General features: G+C 54.2%; 1 protein-coding gene and 1 long non-coding RNA gene across 3 annotated transcripts in view; one reads left to right on the top strand and one right to left on the bottom strand.

Annotated features, from left to right (window-relative positions):
- Nucleotides 1-599: 599 nt before the first annotated feature.
- LOC147579685 (uncharacterized) lies at nt 600-4,269 on the bottom strand. Its single transcript, XR_015252017.1, has 2 exons — nt 3,260-4,269; nt 600-2,615 (listed from the first exon to the last, which is right to left on the bottom strand). It is a non-coding gene; the product is annotated as an uncharacterized LOC147579685 (long non-coding RNA).
- A 295-nt stretch (nt 4,270-4,564) lies between these two features.
- PPP2R5C (protein phosphatase 2 regulatory subunit B'gamma) overlaps nt 4,565-18,426 on the top strand; it is a 130,416-nt gene continuing 116,554 nt past the window's right edge. The window contains exons 1-2 of one of the 2 annotated variants that reach the window (XM_086708787.1): nt 4,565-4,748; nt 5,640-5,705. In XM_086708787.1, coding sequence (XP_086564913.1) covers nt 4,722-4,748; nt 5,640-5,705 — 93 coding nt within the window. In that variant the 5' untranslated portion in view covers nt 4,565-4,721. Of the gene's footprint in view, nt 4,749-5,179; nt 5,201-5,639; nt 5,706-18,426 lie in introns of those variants that run through there. The other variant, XM_086708785.1, reaches the window with a different exon arrangement.

Raw genomic sequence — 18,426 nt, 5'->3', positions numbered from 1 at the left:
AAAGGGACTATATTTCACCCTAGTTACATGAAAATGAAATTATATTTTGTGTTGTGTTTCCCTTTTTCTTTGATACCTTGGATGTGAAATTCATTAAAATATTTTGAACACTTTTTCTAGAACTTTCATAGATGGTTTTGGAACCACCCGTGAAACGTGATGGTTTCCAAACCTTCCTAGATGGTTCACCTTTTCGTGTCCCGGGGGGAGGACCCCAGACATGCGCTGCAGGAATTGGGTGGCTAGTGGGACCAGCTAGGGGGACAGACTGGCTCGTGGCACTTTTCAAAGCTCTTCAAGAGCCAAGCAAAAGGCTTTACTTCATTTAACAGAGCTCTCTGGGTGCCCTTGAGCCTAGAGGTGGTGTTTTGGGGGGTGTCGTTGGGTCCTTGAAACTGAATAGCGCTTCGCATCAAACCGTTGCCCATTCGGTGGCACCTACACTTACCAAGCGCCTGCCATGCACCCGGCACCGTGGTCGGCACTCCACATGGGCACATACGTGGGTATTTCATTTCAATGCAAGCCAACTTATACTCCCTATGGCTCCACGCCAAATCTGCAGGCAAATGTGTAGTGAGTGAATAAATAGGTCCAACTTCAGTAAGAAATGAGTTCTTTAATGACGTGTCAGTGGAAATCAAGTCAGGAAAAGGGGTGGGGGGGTGAGTAAATGAGTTGAACTTCTACAGTGGGGAGGTGTCAGGGGTGGCCCTGAAGAAGTTACTATCCAGCCCAGGCCCTAGGCACCTCCCCCGACTACCCCGCCAGCAGAAGGGGGGGGGGGGGGAGGGCTGGTGACATGGACACATTGGAGGGGGTTGCCAGCACGTCCCAAGCTCTGGGGGAGGACGGCCAATGAGAGCAGCAGGAGGAAAGAGAACAGTCTGAGAGGCGGGGCTAGACCACAGCAGCAGTGGGATCTGTGAACAAACGGTAGGCCCTGGGAAACACAGGGTGCCTAGGACGTGATTGCTGCCTAGGGAGGCTCAGCCGAAAATTCAAACGTACGTGACCACCTCGGTGCTCAGACAGCCCAGCGGGGCAGGACCGAAGCCGCCGGGGCTGGTGTCCAGCGAGCCAAGAGAAGGGGCTTTCTGGGTCGAGGAGATCAAAACTGCAGCGTGGCAGACACGGCCGGGTTGGGACTGGCATCAGAGGAGAACGTGAGGGCAGGGCCACTGTGTCATAGGCATCCCTGAAGATAAGAGCTTCTAAAAGTGGAGGTATGAAGGGGCAGCTCTGACTCTGAACCAAGGGCCTTCTCTCTGCCCTGCTTTTACGCACCCCTTCTGCTCTCCAGAGTGAAGCAGCAGGCCTCTCTGCGGGTGGATGGCTGGTGGCGGCAGGGCAGCCGGAAAACTAGATCCTCCGGGGCCCTCTCTGCTCCTCCAGAGACCTCAAGGGCCTAACTGAAGCAATCCATCCTCCGGGGAAGGCAGACGTGGGAAAAGCATTTCTAGGTTACTAAAGGCCATCGCAGAAACGTGTCCAGAAGGGTCTGGGTCTGAAGAAGAGAGGTTTTTCTGTGATATGGGCAGCGCCCTGATGAACATAGAAGATGGGGGCACTCAGAAGAGGTAACCCCAGGCACACGTGCACACACACACGCGCGCACACACGAAGATGAAGGTGTACACAATCTCTGTATCTCATTGATAGCGGCTTTTGAATCCCTTTTTTTTTTTTTTTTTGAGAGGGGCTACATCTATCTCTAGTGTTTCTGTAAATGCCACAGCAGCCAGGACACTGTGCCATACCTAACGTCCCCTGTGACTGTCCCATAAACTAACTGCTGGCTGACATTGGTTGTGGGATGGCCCCCTAGTGGGGGCAAAGGAAACCCAGTTCAATGGCCAGGGAGGAACACGTGGGTCAGGCAACGGTGCTGATCCCAGTGACTCTGGTGACTGTGATTTCAAGGTCACTAGGCAGCCTCCCGGGTGTCCCTCAAACTCAAATTGACCTGATGAATACCTAACCTGAAATACGTTGACACTCTATCCTGAATGTCAGGTCTGGATTTCCATGCCAGCGAAGACACCTCTATCAGCGTGTTGCAGACACAGCTCAAACTCAGTGGGCCCCACGACTGCAATCGTGTTCCCTGGAAAACCGCTTCTCTGCTTGTGTCCCTTTCTTGCCACCGTGTCGTCCAAGCTACAAACGTGGGCGTGAGCCTTACTGTGGCTGTCTCCTGCCTGTGCAAGTCTACCTCCGGGGTATTTGTGATCCTTCCTCCTGTTCTTGCCATGGAGACGCCTCACCAGCACACACCTTGGACCCCAGATCCCAGTTGCTCTCTGACCTCCTACCTTTACCCTTTACGCCCAACATTCCTGCCAGAGAGGTCTTCTGGGTGCACATGTTGAGTCTGTCACTCCCCAGTTTAACATCCTCCGGGGACCCCAAATCCCATTCAAAGAGAAGTCCAGCTCCTTGGCAAGGCTTACCAGAGTCTGAATCGGGAGACTCTTTCCTTCATTCTCATCTCTCGCCATAACAAAATACTCTGGTGAAGGGCTCTTGGGTGCTTCTGAGCCAGACTCTCGCGCCCCAGTCCCCGTAGACTTGCTGAGTGCCACATCCTTCTGACTGCTGGCTTTCTTCCATTTCTGCCTCAAGGACGTGGAGTGGGGGGCAAGGGTAGTGCCTTGTTCACAGCGCAATCCTTTGCCCTGTGCTTTGCACACAGTGGGCGTCAAACATCCCTTGAGTGAATGAATGATGGGCAACACTGCACCAGGGGCTATGATACAAGGATATCAGCGGCACAGACTTGTCTTGGAAAAGTCCCTCAGCTCCCTTAGAGCTCCATGGTCACAAACTAATAGTTTTAGAACTACTCCTGTTAGACATGGGTATATACTGGGTTTGTTAAATTGATAGCATGTTTATTTTTAAAAATGAAACGTTGGGGCGCCTTGATGGCTCAGTTGGTTAAGCGCCCGACTTGGGCTCAGGTCATGAACTGTTTGTGGGTTCCAGCCCCACATCCGGCCCTGTGCTGACAGCTCCGAGCCTGGAGCCTGCTGCGGATTCTGTGTCTCCCTCTCTCTCTGCCCTTCCCCCGCTCATGTTCCGTCTCTTTCAAAAATAAAATAAACATAAAAATTTTTTAATGAAACGTTATTAAATTAACGAGTGGCATTGTTCTACCCCCTCCCCCATGTTCTTTAACTATTTGTTTGGATAAACTACTGACCCACTCAGAACCGTTTCTTCTGCACCACCAGCCGTTTAAGGCTGTGCCGTTTACCTGCAGCTATATTCGTCTGAAGGCGAAGGCGTACATTCAGACACCTGCAGGCAGAACTTAACTTTCAGGACCTCCCACGACACTCCTCACTTTAGATCTTTTTTTTTTTTTTCTTCCTCTTCTTTTAGCTTTCTCATCGCAGAGCAGAATAACCGAAAACGCTTTGCCTAGCAACTTTCAAGAGCGAAAACCGGGGCGTAAGAAAACGCCATGTGTCTAAGCACCGGGTTAAGATCCAGCCCCTCCATCATGACGTGGGAGGCAACGCTTCTCACGCGTGGATCCGTTCACTCCCGGAGGCTTATTACCTAAACGCTTTTCTGCAGGCTCCGTGCCTGTCATTAGTGCCCTCCATTGGTTTTTGCCACCAGACAGGCTGCGGAAGTAGTATGTTAACAAGCTAACCTTCTTCCTTCGCAAAACTCATCTCCCCAGAGCTGTTAGCGAGCTGAGACAAATCACGTGACCGCCTGGTCACAATGCAGAGGTTTCCTCACGTGGTTTTCAGATCGGGCCAAATTGAAGAATAAAATAAAATCCCATTGGCGCAGCTGAAGCCTGACCAGTGGGGCGGGGCCGACACGGGAAGAGGAGGGAGGACCTCGGGGGCGGGGCCTGGGACCTGGGGCGGGGCCCAGTGGGGCCCAGCGAAACTGCCGCTCGCGCGGCCCCGGGCCTCCTCGGCCGGCCCTGCGCTCCCACGCGCTGGCGCCTTAGAGCCTGGGGAGCGCCGCGGGGGCGGCGAGGAGGCGAGGCCGAGAGGTTGCCGTTCACGCCAGGCCACGTCCCGCCGGCTGCAGAAGTTGTTGCCATCCGTTTCAAACGTGGCTTTTCCACGCCGGACTTGTCCCCTGCTCTCTCCGTCCTGCACCTGCGCCGCGTGTGCCGGCCAGTCGCCGCCGATGCAGCCCCACGCCCCCTCCCAGACTGGGCTCGGCTCACCCGACCGGCCCTTCGCCGCCGCCGCCGCCGAGGAGATCCCCGGGAGCCGGAACGCTTCAGGGGAAGAGGGGGTGGGACCGGTGCCGCGTGCAGGGGCGGGGCTGCGGGGAAGAGCGTTAGAGGGCACGTGAGGGCGCCTCGGCCAATGGCAGGACGCCTGGGGGCCAGCGGGGCGGGGACGTCGCGGGGGTGGGGCGGGGCGGGAGCGCCGGGCCGGGCCGGGCCAGGCCGGCGGTGCGGGGGGGGGGGCTGAGGGGGTGACTGGGGGAGGGGTGGGGCGGGCCGGGGGAGGGGCGGAGAGACGCCGCCGCCGCTGCCGCTGCCGCTGCCGCCGCCGCCGCGGCTGCCGCAGCCTGTGGGAACCTGGAAAAGGGGAAGTGCGAACGAGCGAGCGACTCAGTCCCCGAGCGGCGGCGGCAGCGGCGGCGGCGGCGGCGGCGGGGGTCGCGACGGCCGGGGCGGGGACGCTGCTGCTGCTGCTGCTGCTGCGGGGGGCAGGCGGCGGCGGCCCGCACCAGCCATGCCGAATAAAAACAAGAAGGAGAAAGTGAGTCCGGGCTCGGGCCGCCGGACCGGCCGGGGCGGGGAGGGCAAGGGGCAGCGCGGAAGGCGGGAGGGAACTGGCCGGGAGCGGGGTGCGGCGGGCTCCGGGCTCCGGCGGGCGCAGAAGCGCCGCTCCGGGGTGGGGGCTGGGGCGCCGGGGCCGCGGGGCCCAGGACGGGCGGGGGTCACGACGAGCCAGGGCGGGCGGCCGGGCGGGCTTGCGGGGGCGCGACCGCCGTGAGGGCGGCGTGGGCGTCGGGCCCCAGGCGGCGCGCGCGCGGTGGGCGTGAGGGGGCAGGTGCGGCCGCGGAGGTGGTTGGCCCAGCCTCGCAGACGCGCAGGAGGGACCCCCGGACCGGGGAAGGGGAGCGAATGGCTCTGGCTGGCTGTTGGTGAAGAGGGACGCTCTGGGGCTCTGAAATACTATTATTATCCTGGGTGGCGGCGGGGATGGCCGTGAGTGTGCTGCGTTGCATTTGGGAGTCGGGGGTGGGGGGGGGGGTACGCTTCTGCTCCAGGTGGAGCTTGGTAGCGTCTCAGAGTCACCCCAGAAATCCCCGCTCAGGTGGGAGGCAAGAAAGGGATGCAGTGTGGCTCTGTCGAAACACGGAGAGCACCTTACATGGGGGTTTATCTATTTCTGCCTGAAGTTTTCAACGCCAAATAAACATCAGGAAAACGAGGAGAGTCTGAACTGGGGGGGTGGGGGTGTCGCATCGCAATATTCTATGGTAACTAAGTGACGTGAGGCAGAATTTCTTGGTGGTATTGATTAAAATTAGTGGAAGTTCTGGTTAAATGGTATAAATCGGGTTTTAAACTGCATTTGGGGTTGTCTGATGTTTGGCAGTCTAAAAATTGAGAAGTCTAATTGACTCTGCTTGATATTTCCCAGGAATCACCAAAAGCAGGGAAAAGTGGAAAAAGTTCCAAAGAAGGACAAGACATAATAGAATCAGAGGTAACTGCTCTCAAATATTACCTTTCTGTTTTGTCGTGAACACCTTTTAACTAAGGGCAGAAAAACAGCGTGGGCGAGAAAACACCAGGGTCTTCTAGAGTGTTTTCCTGCATGAGATTTTCTCGTAGTCTGCTTCGTAACCTGAAATTTTGGTTCTGTAGGTTTTACTGTTTCCGTCTGGGAAAATGTGGATGTGTTTCTGGAAGCTGTATCTGCAGCTGGTAGTTTTAAGTTCATAACCCCCACCCCAAATCTAGCAGCTCTCACTGTGGTTCGGGCTCCATTTAGCTCTCAGATTCTCCCCTCCCGTCCTTCCCCAGCAACCTGGTCCCTCTCAGCGTCTCCTCCTCTTCCTTCCATCACCTTTCCTTTCTCTGGCCAGGCCTGTGCCGCCCGTGTCCCACACGACCTCTCCTGTTGACGTCTGATTCCTTTAGCCTCTTTCTCCCAGAACATCAGTACCATTCAGTTTGTCTAGTTCGGGCATTTTTATACAACCTCTCTCTTCTACTTGTGTTCTCTGTCTGCGTGGGCCAGTTGTGACGACTTCTGCTTCTCACCTGCGGGCTCATTGAGGAACAACCCAAATGCTCACGGAGGCCTGTGTCTACCTGGCGGGGTTCGGGTCATTCCTTTGACACCATTGAGAGCGTGTGCAGAGCCAGCACTCTGCCTGGTCTTGTCTTGCCTGTGACGAGTGCTTGGACTGGAGCACCCTGGGCTAAGGACCCAGGAGCTGACTCCACCCAGGCAGAGCTAACTGGCCCTTGTGGATCATTGGTGGCCGAGAAACTGCTTGATTCAGTGTCACAGTCTCTAGAGCTGGGTCATCAAGGTCCCTGGTCTTATCACAGATGACATTAGTTTGTAAGTGTCAGCCCCCTTCCTGTAAGCCAAGTTAGAATGAGTTCAGTTCTGTCTGGAAAACAGTTAACTGGCAATTATCAGCAGTGGGTTTTTTTTTTTTTAACTCCCAGCGTTATCTTTTCCTTACGATTTGGTGCATCCTAAGCCTCCCTCCTCTTCAGCAGGTGGTTTATTCCAGCAAATCCGTCGCCTTCCCCAAAGCAAAAAGGAGAAATCCCAAAAAGTTTCTTAAATAGTTAGGGATTATTTATGCCAGCCTTTCCCTGCCCTTTGTTTATAGCCGACAATCAAGTTTTACTGTGGCATTCTTGCTTTTGACCTGCCTGTTTCCGTGTCACTCTTTGGACTAAATTGATTTAAGTGCAGTGCAATCACTCTGCAAGGTGGATGCTTTTTCTATCATTTACGGAGCTTTTATTGCAGCCGCAAAGGCTTCCGGTGCTCCCCAAACCTTTCTTGCTCCCATACCTGTCTCTCTCACTGTTAGTGTGTCAGAGGACATCGGTGTGTATCACTCGTTTATTCCTGTTCGAGCAGAAAGAACCTGGCTAGAAGGGCGGATAATGTTAAGTTTGAACCTGAACCATCCCTCAGCAGCTCAAAGACAGCCAGAACCACTAGTAAGTCAAATGCGTGTTTTTAAGGTGGACTGAGTTCCTAGACTGTCAGTTGCTTAAGACTCTTGAGGTGTGGCCTGCAGTGCCCGAGTGTGATGCCCCACTTGTCTTTTTGTATTTTTTCTAGTGCTACTAAGAGCTGGAGCCACAGAGCTTGAATTACCACCGACAAATACTGAAATGGTGGGCCCTTCACTCCTCATAAGGACACCAGAGGCAACATGGCACACTAATCAGGACACTTGGGAGACCCCTGTGTCCGTTATTTTGCAGGAATGCAGATTGGGGCACTGCAGTGCACCTGAACTTTGCGTTGAGCCTGACTTTTTTTTTTTTTTTTTAATCGTTGCTTTCCCTCCTCCGTCTTCGTCTTCGTGTTGCGCCTTCACCTCTGGTTCCGCCCACTTACCAAACATGATTGACTCAGGCGCATTAAACCCTCATTCTTTTCCTCTCCTGTCAACACTGCTCCGAACTTGAATGTTTTAACCTGAACGATTCAGATAGGACTGCCGTGCCGTGCCGCTTTTCAGACCTGTTCAGTGTCATATCACCTTCACGGCCAGGCCAGCCTGTGAACTCACCTGTGTTAGGGCAGCTACCGCAGTCAAGGCTTCACAGCCTGAGAGGCGAGCAGAACAGGCCGCCCGCCCAGAGCAGGGTAGCCAGGCTTGGGAAGTAATCCCGGCAGAGAAAACCTAAAAGAACTTGGCCTACTGTTGATTGACTTAATACACCACTGCGAGACTGGAAAGGGTCCTCATACTAAAATCCTGGCTGCCTGTAATCCAGCCTCATAGAAGACAGAGAAGCAAGTGACATACACTGCAGAACACTTTTGGGTTAAACAAAGGAACATTTGATGGCGTGGGGTCTTTAGGAAGGAAGATGAAGTCCCGCCTTAACGGATTGTAAGGGATAGAGCAGTGTAGGGGAAAGTATTTTAGCCTGGGGGTTATTAGATGGTAAAACTGCTGACTCCTGGTTGCCATAAATGATGTCACCTGACTTCTGTGTCCCTGTTTCCTCACCCCTGAAAACACTTGGTGAGTTTCCAGCGTGGCCATTTTTAACTCTGTGGGACAGATTAGGCATGACCCACAACTTCTCGAAAGAACTTTTCCCTGCGAGATGTGTGGCAGAATATATCTTCCAATGTAACAAGATACCGTTAAAGGTTCTAACTGATGCTGTGCACATTTTGCTTTTTCTAGAAACTACTCCTTGAATGGTGTGTGTTGGTACTTTTGTTTTACTCGCTTTCAAATACGATGTTTAAGTTTGACTTCTCCACATGTGTCCTGGGAACCAGAGCTTCTGCCCAGTCCTTACGGGTTTATTTCATGGCACACTTTGAAGGAGTGAGGCCGCAGATGGGCTCCCGGGGAACTGGAAGTTGGAGAACTCAAGAGATGGGCCGAGGGAACTCCGCTTGGAGCAGCCGTTCCCAGTGTGACCTTCAGAGCTGTGGAAACCTCACGAGGCACACTTGATGAATATCCAGAGTCTTAATAAATCGCTCAGAGATTCTTAAAGTCCATTTTAGAAGACTGAGACCATGCCGTGGTAGTAGTTGTTGATAGTAGTTGCCTTAATTTGTACACTGCGTCCAAAGTTCTGTTTTCGAAAGTGTCTGTGCTCTTTGTAAAGTGACTTGTTTTAAGCACATTAAAGGTTGTTTCCGTGTTGTTCTCTGGCCGTGTATTTCGCATGTCCTGCTTCGGCTCAGTTTTGTTTGAAAGTCTCTACAGCATCGCTTACATAATATGTGTTGCTGAAAAGAAAGCGCAACAGTCCTCTCTCCAACCTGTTAGCTTATTCTGACACCTTCTGCCTTTAGTAACAACTCTTCTCTCTCATCTGTCCCTTTACATCCTCTCCCGCCCCCCTTGGTGTTGCAGAGACAGGGAGCCAGATATGCTGGGGTCCCGTAGGTGTTGCTGGGAGAGTCACGTCTTAGAAATTAAAACTGAAATTTCAAAAATATCGATTCATCTAATAGTAACAATACCCATTACACGGTAACGTAAATTCACATTTTTATGAAAAGTATCTTTTCAAGAAAATTTGACTTTCTAGTCCCTCGGCTGTGTTTTAACCCGAGTGCTGGAGGACAGTGAAAATAGTTTGTTGGTAGGTGTGCTTTCCGGGAAAGGCGGCTGTGATCATCACCCTTGCAAGGAGAGTCCCCAGCTCCTCCCCCGGAACATCAGAGCCACTGTCTGGGGGCCAAATTCTGAGCTTGGGCTGCAGCTGGGAGCCTCCGTGCCACATTCCCCATTGTTCTCTTCCCACTTTTTTTCCACACAACCCTAAACGGGACTCCAGTGACACTCAGGACCCAAAAGACTAGTACTTTATTTTTATTTTTATTTTTTGGAAATGCACATGCAACTATTAATTCAGAGTGGGGTTCGCTACTTTTAATTGCCGCCCCTCGGCCCACTTCCCCAGCCACTCTGCAGCCCGTTTGCTTAGAGCCTGGTGTTCAGGAAAGACAGAGGATCTGCAAAGCGGGTGATCAGCCGTGGGCTGGAGCGCATGTGAGTTAGGGGGAGGTGCCATGAGCTTCCCATCGCAGTGCCCACCTCTTCTCTGGGACCGAGTGACAAGCTGGACGCTTGGCAGACCCTGGGTGCCTCCACCCCACGCTCACCAGTGTTGATGGGTGGACCAGATGCTTCCCCGCGAGGCTGCCCTGAGCACCCTTGGCTTTCCCCACCAGGTGCTGCTAGCCCTGCACCCCCTCCACTTTTGACAACCAAAAGTTCCTCCAGACGTGGCCAGATGTCTCCTGGAGGGCGGAGTGGCCCCCGGTGAGACCACTGCTCTAGAAAGACCCTCCCCAAAGGGTGAAGTATGTATGTTTGCTCGTAAATCATGCCAGACACATAGGCTTCCTTTAGAATAGCAATGCTCAAACCAAAGGAGCATCAGCACCCCTTTACAGTCCTAAAAATTACAATCCCCAAGAGCTTTTATTTAGGTCAGTTCTGGCCGATACTTTTATGAGAAATTAAAAATGTTTAAAGTATTCATTAATTCATCTAATAGTAACACACCCGATACGTGTTAATGTAAGTAGCAGTTTTTATGGGAAATAACTATCCACAAAAATTCACTGAGAAAAATGACATCGCATCCTGCTTTTACAAATTTCTTTAGTGTCTGGCTTAACAAGCTCGCTGGCTCCTGGAGTCTGTTCCTGCATTCCATCTGTTTTGATGTCACGTGTCTTGTGGCCTGTGAAAAAGTGACATAATGGTAGTTACAAAGGCAAATCGTGTCTTCGTATTCTCATAAAAGCACAGACCCCGGGAAGTGTCTATGGGACCTTCAGGGGTCCCCAGGCCTCGCTTTGCGTGGTGCCCTTCCTATGCCCCTCACTGTCTGTCTGAGTCTCTTGGTCTTGTAAGTTCCCAGTCAGGCTCATTGATTCTGAACTTGAAGGGAAGCTTTCCTCACCCTCTTGGCCCGCGTTTTTCCCATCTTTGACATTCGAGTAGCAATTATCGACTCCACCAGTTGTTTATCATTGACACTGACTTGTACGACTTTTATGTACCCTGGTTTGCCTCCCTAACTAGATTAAGTACTCGAGGACAGCAATTTAACTTGATTCTCCCCTGTACTTGCCACATATGTGAGAACCTGGAGGCAAGAAATGTTTGTTTGTGGATTTTAAAAGTGCTCAGGAAGAAGGGGAGCTTCAAATCAATCAGCTCGCTGGGTTTTCCAGTTCGGTAAATTAGAGGGAAAACATTGCTTCTCAAGAGGCTTGTTTCTTTATCATCTTTTGTTCCTCTAAGGAAATTTCAATGCAGAGAAATTTTCTCGCGGCATCATTTGTTTTAAATAAATAGCAGCGTCCTAAAGTAGAAGATTATGGTACTTAGGTCTTTTTCTAATGTCTTATGAAAGTTTTAAGAAGAGTTTTTTGTTTTGGGTTTTAGTTTTCTTTTATATAGCACCAGAGGCCAGGGGTAAGATGTATAGTCTCATGAGACCTTATTTTAATTAAAACAGTTCAGGGTAGGATTTCCTTTTAAATAAGCTTTCCAATATGATCTTCGGTGCTTTGTATGTTTAATTTTGAGTTTATTTTGGTAATTTTTCTCAGTAGAACACACCTGTGTGGTTGACCCTTAAACAACATGGGGATTAGGGGTGCCAATACCCTCCCCCCACCCCGAGACACACACACACACAGTGAAAAATCTGTTGCATAACCATTGACTCCCCCAGAATTTACCTACTCATAGCCTACTGTTGACTGGAAGCCTTGCTGGTCACGTAAGCAGTCAATCAACACACATTTGGTATGTTACAGTTATTATGTTCTACATTCTTTTTTTTTTTTTAGTGTTTGTTTATTTTCGAGAGACAGAGAGGCAGGTAGGAGCGGTCAGCACCCCTCTCCCTCCCCAGCAGAAACCCCATTACACGATAAGTAAGAGTTCGGCTGAATTACACGAAGCAATTGATAAAGTTTGCCGGGTCACGGCAGAAGCAGGGTGTCCGTGTTAAAGCAGTTGCGGGTGAGTGCAGGCCCGTAGCCCCGCGTGTAAGGGCGGAGAGCCTTCCGCCTGCATCTGCTGCGTGAGCCCGTCTGCCACCGGCGGGAATCACGTGATACGTCCCCAAGTCACAGGGAAAACTTCACGTGAAAGATTTCAGCTGTAAAAAGTCTCCCGCGTCTCCCTAAAACATCGGGTGCCCGCTGAGGGGGGTCGGGGCTCGATGGCACCTGGCCCGGCGGCATCCGTACATCGTGGGCAGCCAAGATCTCCCGGGGCCCTGATCCCGGTCGGGTTTCAGAAGGGCTCCTGCGGGGAAGTGCTACTGCCCACGCCCAGGCGGGGCGCTGTCATCCCCATGTTCTCCACGTGGGGGAGCGAAGGACAAGCCCAGAAATGTCGGGGGGGGGGGGGGGGGGAGTAATTAGTTTGAAGACCTTGGATTTTCCTTCGTCTTAAATATTTTATTAAGGCGAGACTTAGCCTGGCTCTACAGGGATGGGAGCTGTGACCTCGTGCTGTTTCTGCCCAGTGGCGACGTCACAGTACCCGGAGGGTGCTAGGCGTTAGCCACATGTGGCTCTCTGAATTGCTGAAAATCAAATTAATTTAAAAATTCAGTTCCTCCATCACCCTAGCTGCACTTCGAGTGTGCGGGGCCCGCGTGTGGCTGGTAGCTACTCCATTGGACGGCAGATAAAGGACATTTCCTGCTTCACGGCAAGTTCTGATGGATAGAGTAGCCTTAGACCCTGCCAGCGTTTTCCAAAATAATTCCATTTGAGTGTGTGTATCTTACTTGACATTTGTCAGCTATTATCCTTTTTTTTTTTTTTTTTTTACATTTTTATTCATTTTTGAGAGAGTGCTGCGGGGGAGGGAGGGGCAGAGAGAGAGGGAGACCCAGAACCCGAAGCAGGCTCCAGTCTCCCTGCCGTCAGCACAGAGCCCGACGCGGGGCTGGAACTCACGAGCCACGAGATCATGAGCCGAGCCGAAGTCGGACGCTCAGCCGACGGAGCCCCCCAGGGGCCCCGCGTCAGCTAGTACTCTTGATAGAAAACGTCAAATGAGAAGGAAGTGTATGAAGGTAAGGAAAAGAAGATGGTGGAAGAGAGGGGATTGAGGGACGAGCAGAGGAGGCCTTGCCGCCACTGGTCCGCGGCTGCCTGTGTTCTGGACCTGCGCCTGACACCCCCACGAGGCCGCGCGCTCCCCCATAGGCCGGGCCTAGGGGAGACAACGTCCTTCTCCTCTTCCTTTTCAGATCGTCTGTCTTCGTTTGTTTTGGAGGTCAAAGCGCACACGGTCAGCAAATACAATGATACAGAAACTGCTCTCATTCCATCTGATCCACTTTCAGGAGCAGAGCTCTCTCCCCCGCTCTGCTGATTGGCCCCACGGTCCAGATCTTGCAGGAACAAGTATTGCATGGCAGAGGGTGGGCTCTGGAGGAGGGCGCCCTGGCCGTGACGGGGGTGACCTTTCTCTCTCCCCAAGTTGTTTTCCTCCCTTCAGGCCATGCTCCTCCACCTCGTAGACCTCCCTCCGGGTGGCTCATTCATCCACAGCAGCCTGTGGCAGGCGCAGCCTGAGACGCTCCTGAGTGCTGAGCGCCATCCTGGGTGCTGGGGGCGGGGGCAGCATGAGACACAGCAGGACACATGCACTCGGGCAGTTTGCTTTCAGCGAGTGCCAGGTGCGCTGGTGTTTGTAAGGGCACTGGCGGCGTTTGGTTCGAGTGCGTCTCACACTTTGCGGAGCGGTGGTCCTGGGGCTCTCACCATCAGTAGCGCCCTCTGGTCACTGTGCTATCAAAACTGCACTTACGTGTTTCCAGAGGCTGCTTCACGTGGTCAGCAATGGTCTCACCAAGGAGATAATGTTAAAGGTGACACCTGAATGTGAAGAAGGAGCCAATAGTACAGAGATCCGGGAAGGGGCGTTCCAGCCAGAGGAAGTAGCTAGTGCACAGGCCCTGAGGCAGCAGCGAGCTTGTGTGTCCACTGGAAAGAAGGCCAGTGTCTCTTCGGAAGGCTGAAGAGAAATGAGGGTGACTTGAGCAGGAGGGATAAAGTCAAAGAGATAGGCAAAGGCAAAGATCTTGTCGGCAGCCCGTGGCAGGATTTGATGGGAAGCCATTGAGGTGGTTTGAGCCAGGGAAGGGGGATGATCTAACTTAAGTTTGTTTTTTTTTTGTTTTTTTTGTTTTTTTTAAAGTTTATTTGTTTTGAGAGAGAGCGCACGCACGCCGGGCAGGGGCAGAGAGAGAGGGACGGGAGAATCCCCGGCAGGCTCCTCACTGTCAGCACAGAGCCCGATACCAGGGTTGAACTCACGAGCCATGAGGTCATGAGTTGAGCTGAAATCAAGGGTCAGATGCTTAACTGACTGAGCCACCCGGGCGCCCCTGACTTAAGTATTTAAAAAGTTCCCTGCTGTTGCTCTGCCATTGCTGGGTAGGAAACAGAAAGGCAAGAATTGGAACCAGGGACCCCTGGAAACACGTCCATCAGATGCCCGGTTTCCACACAGGCAGAGGTGAGGCCCCAGCACAGCTGGCCATGGGCGCTGGACTCGGGTGGGCTTGTCAGCTGACCGCTCACTGGACAGGCCCAAGCTGAGAGCGTGCTCTTGTGGCTTCCAGCCCCGAAAGGCCGGAATGTAGAGAGCTTTGCTCTGAGCGGCCGGCTCCTACACTAGCAGCCTGAGTTTTTTCTACACAGTCTGGTTTCTCTGGAGACCACCTTTCTTGCCGCCATAAAAGCTAGAGGCTGGCTGTCACAAACAGCAGGGTTGTCCCAGGACCGCCTGTTGAAGAGACTGTTCTGTTGAGAGGCCTTGGCTCCCAGTTCTGTCCCACTGATCTAAGTGGCTGTCCTTATGCTAGTACCATGCCCTTTAGATGAATATTCTTTTTTTTTTTTTTTTTAATTTTTGAGAGAGAAAGAGTACAAGCAGCAGAGGGGCAGAGAGAGAGAGTGAGGGAGACAGAGAATCCAAAGCAGGCTCCAGGCTCTGAGCTGTCAGCAGAGAGCCCGATGCGGGGCTCAAACTCACGAACCGTGAGATCATGACCTCAGCCGAAGTCGGACGCTTAACCGACTGAGCCACCCAGGTGCCCCATAGATGAATATTCTTTTAAAAGATCTTAAAAGGCATGCAAATATGGGTTTCTGAGGCTGTGTATCACATGGTGTCTGACACATAGTGGTGGTAGTTTGTCATAACATTGCAGAAGGGGGGAATTTGGGAAGATGCTGGAGAGTGGAATTGCTTGGCTGTGGGACACAAGGGAGGTGACGTCTGAAGTCCAGGGAGCGAGCAAGGTGCAAGTCTGCTTCCGCTGCTCCCTGCCCGATCCCAGGAGGTCGCCCTGCACCCTGGCTGGGGAAGGGCCCTGGTTCCGGCCCAGGACCGTATCTGGCTGTGATTAGCTTGGGGAGGGGGTTCCACACGCTGTCGGGGACGCCAGGAGAATTCTGTGGAGGGCGGTGCCCTCCCCCCCAGGGGCTGACCATTACATGTCCCTGTGGCTGCTGACGTTTGGAGCTGAGGAGAACGATGTGCTCAGAGCATCTCTGTTTCTCCAGGCCCTGCCTTTCTCTGTGGCTCAGGGATCCCTTCAGGCCACCCTCACCTCCTCAGGCCTCGCCTCCCTTCAGAATGCTTCTCACAGGGGACCTCGTACGTCTGTGCACGGGGGGAGGCCATCAGATTCCCTTCCAGCTGTCCTGTCCTGTGCATCCTCTGTTCTGTTGTCACTGCACATCAGGGCCCAGATCCTGCTCTTGGCTCAGCTGTCCCTCAGCCCGGCCTCCCCTCGGTGCTCTGCCCCCCGCGGGCACAGATCACGGTCAAGCCCCCCACCCCCGACAGCCCGATGTCTCTCCTGTGGCGCTTTTCCTCCTGGCCACCTCTCCAAAGCTGTTACGGACACTCCGGGCCTCCCCACCTGCCCTCACCGCCCTCAACAGCCTCCACCAGCCCCGAGGTGCTGAGGCCGCCGCGTCGGACGGGTTGACCTCCTCCTTCCTGAGAAGCTTTCTTCCCCCAGCCCCATTCTGCCTCCTCCACCTCTTCCCACTCCGTGCTCCTCTGGTGGGCATTCTGGCTCATTCAGTGACTTCAGTGACCACGCAGATGGTGGCTTCCAAGTTCACATCCCAGCTCACGTGAGGTGTCCGAGGGCCGGCCGTGCAGCTGCACCGCCGGGCAGAGAGGGCAGCCAAGGGCGGGCAGGTGGCGGCCAGGACACCGAGGACAGGACTCAGCCGTTGTCCTCGGCAGAAAGAGAGCGTCTTGGGGTCGTGAGGACAGGTGTCACCGTGTCCTTTCAGACCCAGCATGCTCACAACCGGGCTTCCCCGCCCATTTCTCCTCATCCCAGTGACCGGTGCCCCCAGCTGCTGGTCACCGTGCTGGGGTGGCTGACACCCCCGTGCACGGCCCAGATGACTAGCCTAGTCTGCCTTCTCCCCTCCTGCCCGGTCCACACTGCAGCCTGCAGAGCCTTTCCAACAGGAAGATGGGTTCGCGCTGTCGGCCCTTCCCCATCCCCTGCGTGACTTCGGGGTGCCCCGTCAGGTGAAGGTCAGACTCTGGGCTAGTCGGCTCTGTGGGCGCCCGCGGCCCCCAGCTGTCCACCCCGAGCCCTGCCCGAAGGCGGTCCCCTCATGACACGGCCTCAGGGGGCCTCCCTACCTGGTTGGTACGGGACATTGCAGTGTCCATGCCCTCCTGGAGCAGACATCCAGTGGGGGAGAAGACAAGACGGCCACCTTGTAATGGAGCCCGGCCAGGCGGGCAGCAGCCCACGTTGCCGACCGCACCACACGAAGGCCTCAGGGAGCCGACTCAGGGTGGGGCGGTGGGAGGTGCGGGGCCGGCCGGAGCAGGAGCTGGTGACCCGAGCATGGGTCTCTTAGGCCATGTTAAGCCCACGGGCTGAGAGTCTTGGGAAGTGGCTGTGGCAGGTTGGCCTGGGTGGCGGAACCAGGGCCTCCTTCGAGAAGCTCACTCTGCCTGCCCCGAGGACAGTGCTCCGGGGCAGGGAGACCAGCAGGGCCCACAGCCAGGAGCCACGGCTCAGAGTCAGCAGGTCCGAGGGGGCCCTTCCTGCTCTCTCAGTCGTGAGAAGCCTCACGGGGCGTGTGTCCTGCACACAATGTCGGTGTGCGTGGAGTTCATTCTGTTTTATGAGTTCACCCGGCGCCTGTGTGCCCGGCTCGTTGCAGGAGGTGCCAGCCCACTCCTGGCCCGGCGGGGGCAGCCACGTGCCCAGTTGTCCCCAGGGTCACCGTGTGTGCAGCACGGGATTCGGCCCGGTAAACAGGAGGTGTCACCTTTAACCTACTGGACATGTGTGTATAACTTAACATTTCAAACAAGTACGTGGCTGAGGAGGAGCTGTTGGTAACGGTGGGGGGGCTGGGGGGGGTGGGGAGGTGGGGGCAGCTGCGGAAGCCGAGCCGAACCGTTTTAACCTGGGGAATCCCGGGGAGGAAGAGGGGTCTGGACGGGGTTTAAGGAAGACCCGGCTTTCGTGATCAGGTGGAAAGAGTGACACGTCGAGGACAATGTCCAGGAAAGCCCACTGTGAGGAAGAAGCTGCTGACTGGGAGGGCGGGGCGCCCAGGCCCTCGCCCCCCGGTCTGAGTCCTATGTGCACGGGCATCCCGCATCCCGGAAAACTCTCCCCAAGGATTCTTCCGCGCCTTGTCTAAAAATACAGCTTCTCATGGGGTTGTGGGAGGGGGGATGGGCTAAATGGGTCAGGGGCATTAAGGAATCTACCCCTGAAATTGTTGTTTCACTATATGCTAATTTGGATGTAAATTTTTAAAAATAAAAAATAAATAAAATTTAAAAAATAGAATAAAAAAATACAGCGTCTTGGGGCGCCTGCGTGGCTCAGTCGGTTAAGCGTCCAACGTCGGCCTGGGTCATGATCTCCCTGTTCTTGAGTTGAGCCCCACTTTGGGCTCTGTGCTGACAGCTCAGAGCCTGGAGCCTGCTTCGGATTCTGTGTCTCCCTCTCTCTCTCTGCCCCTCCCCTGCTCGTGCTCTGTCTCTCTCTCTCTAAAAAGAAACGTTAAAAAAATTTTTTAATGAAAAATAAATAAAAATAAAGCTTCTCTTAACTTCTTAGTAACAATTCCATTCAAGAGCGAGAGCCGATCGTTGGGCGCCTAAGTTGGCGTGAGCTCTCCCAGCCCAGTGTGATTGGAAGACCCTTAGTGGGCTCCTGCTTCCAGGGCGAGCTGGGTCGGCTTTTTACAGCCGCACACGGGCACCTCCGAGCTCCGTCCCTTCGGGCAGACCGGAGGCTCGGGAGGGGTGAGCAGGCTGCACAGAGAATCGTGACGGTCGACGCCCGGTGCGCCCCGGCATCGCTGCGGGGGGCCATGCACGTGCTTGTACCTTTGAGCTCCCCCCCCCAACCGTGGGCCTGTGCAGGCGTAGGGACCCCCAGCTGTGCCGCACACGCCCCCGTCACCCTCCCGCCTCCCCTCGGGTGTTTGCACAGCCGCTCCTGTCATTGCACGTGTCCTGGGACGTCCCAGGTTGCCGCAGTGCAGTGTGGAGCTGCATGGAGGGGGTGGCGAGAGGGAGGAGCACTTCCTGAGGCTCCAGGGACAGGTGCTTTCACGTGGCTCTCACACATCGCCGAGGGCGGAGTGGTGCCTGCTCTGTGAGTTTCCTGTGGCTGCAGTGCCC

Source organism: Puma concolor, chromosome B3 (assembly GCF_028749965.1).
Source record: "Puma concolor isolate L17-30 chromosome B3, mPumCon1.1.hap2, whole genome shotgun sequence".
Classification (NCBI taxonomy): Eukaryota; Metazoa; Chordata; class Mammalia; order Carnivora; family Felidae; genus Puma; species Puma concolor.
The sequence above is the reverse complement of the archived record's forward strand: the minus strand, read 5'-3'. Positions and strand labels throughout refer to the sequence as shown.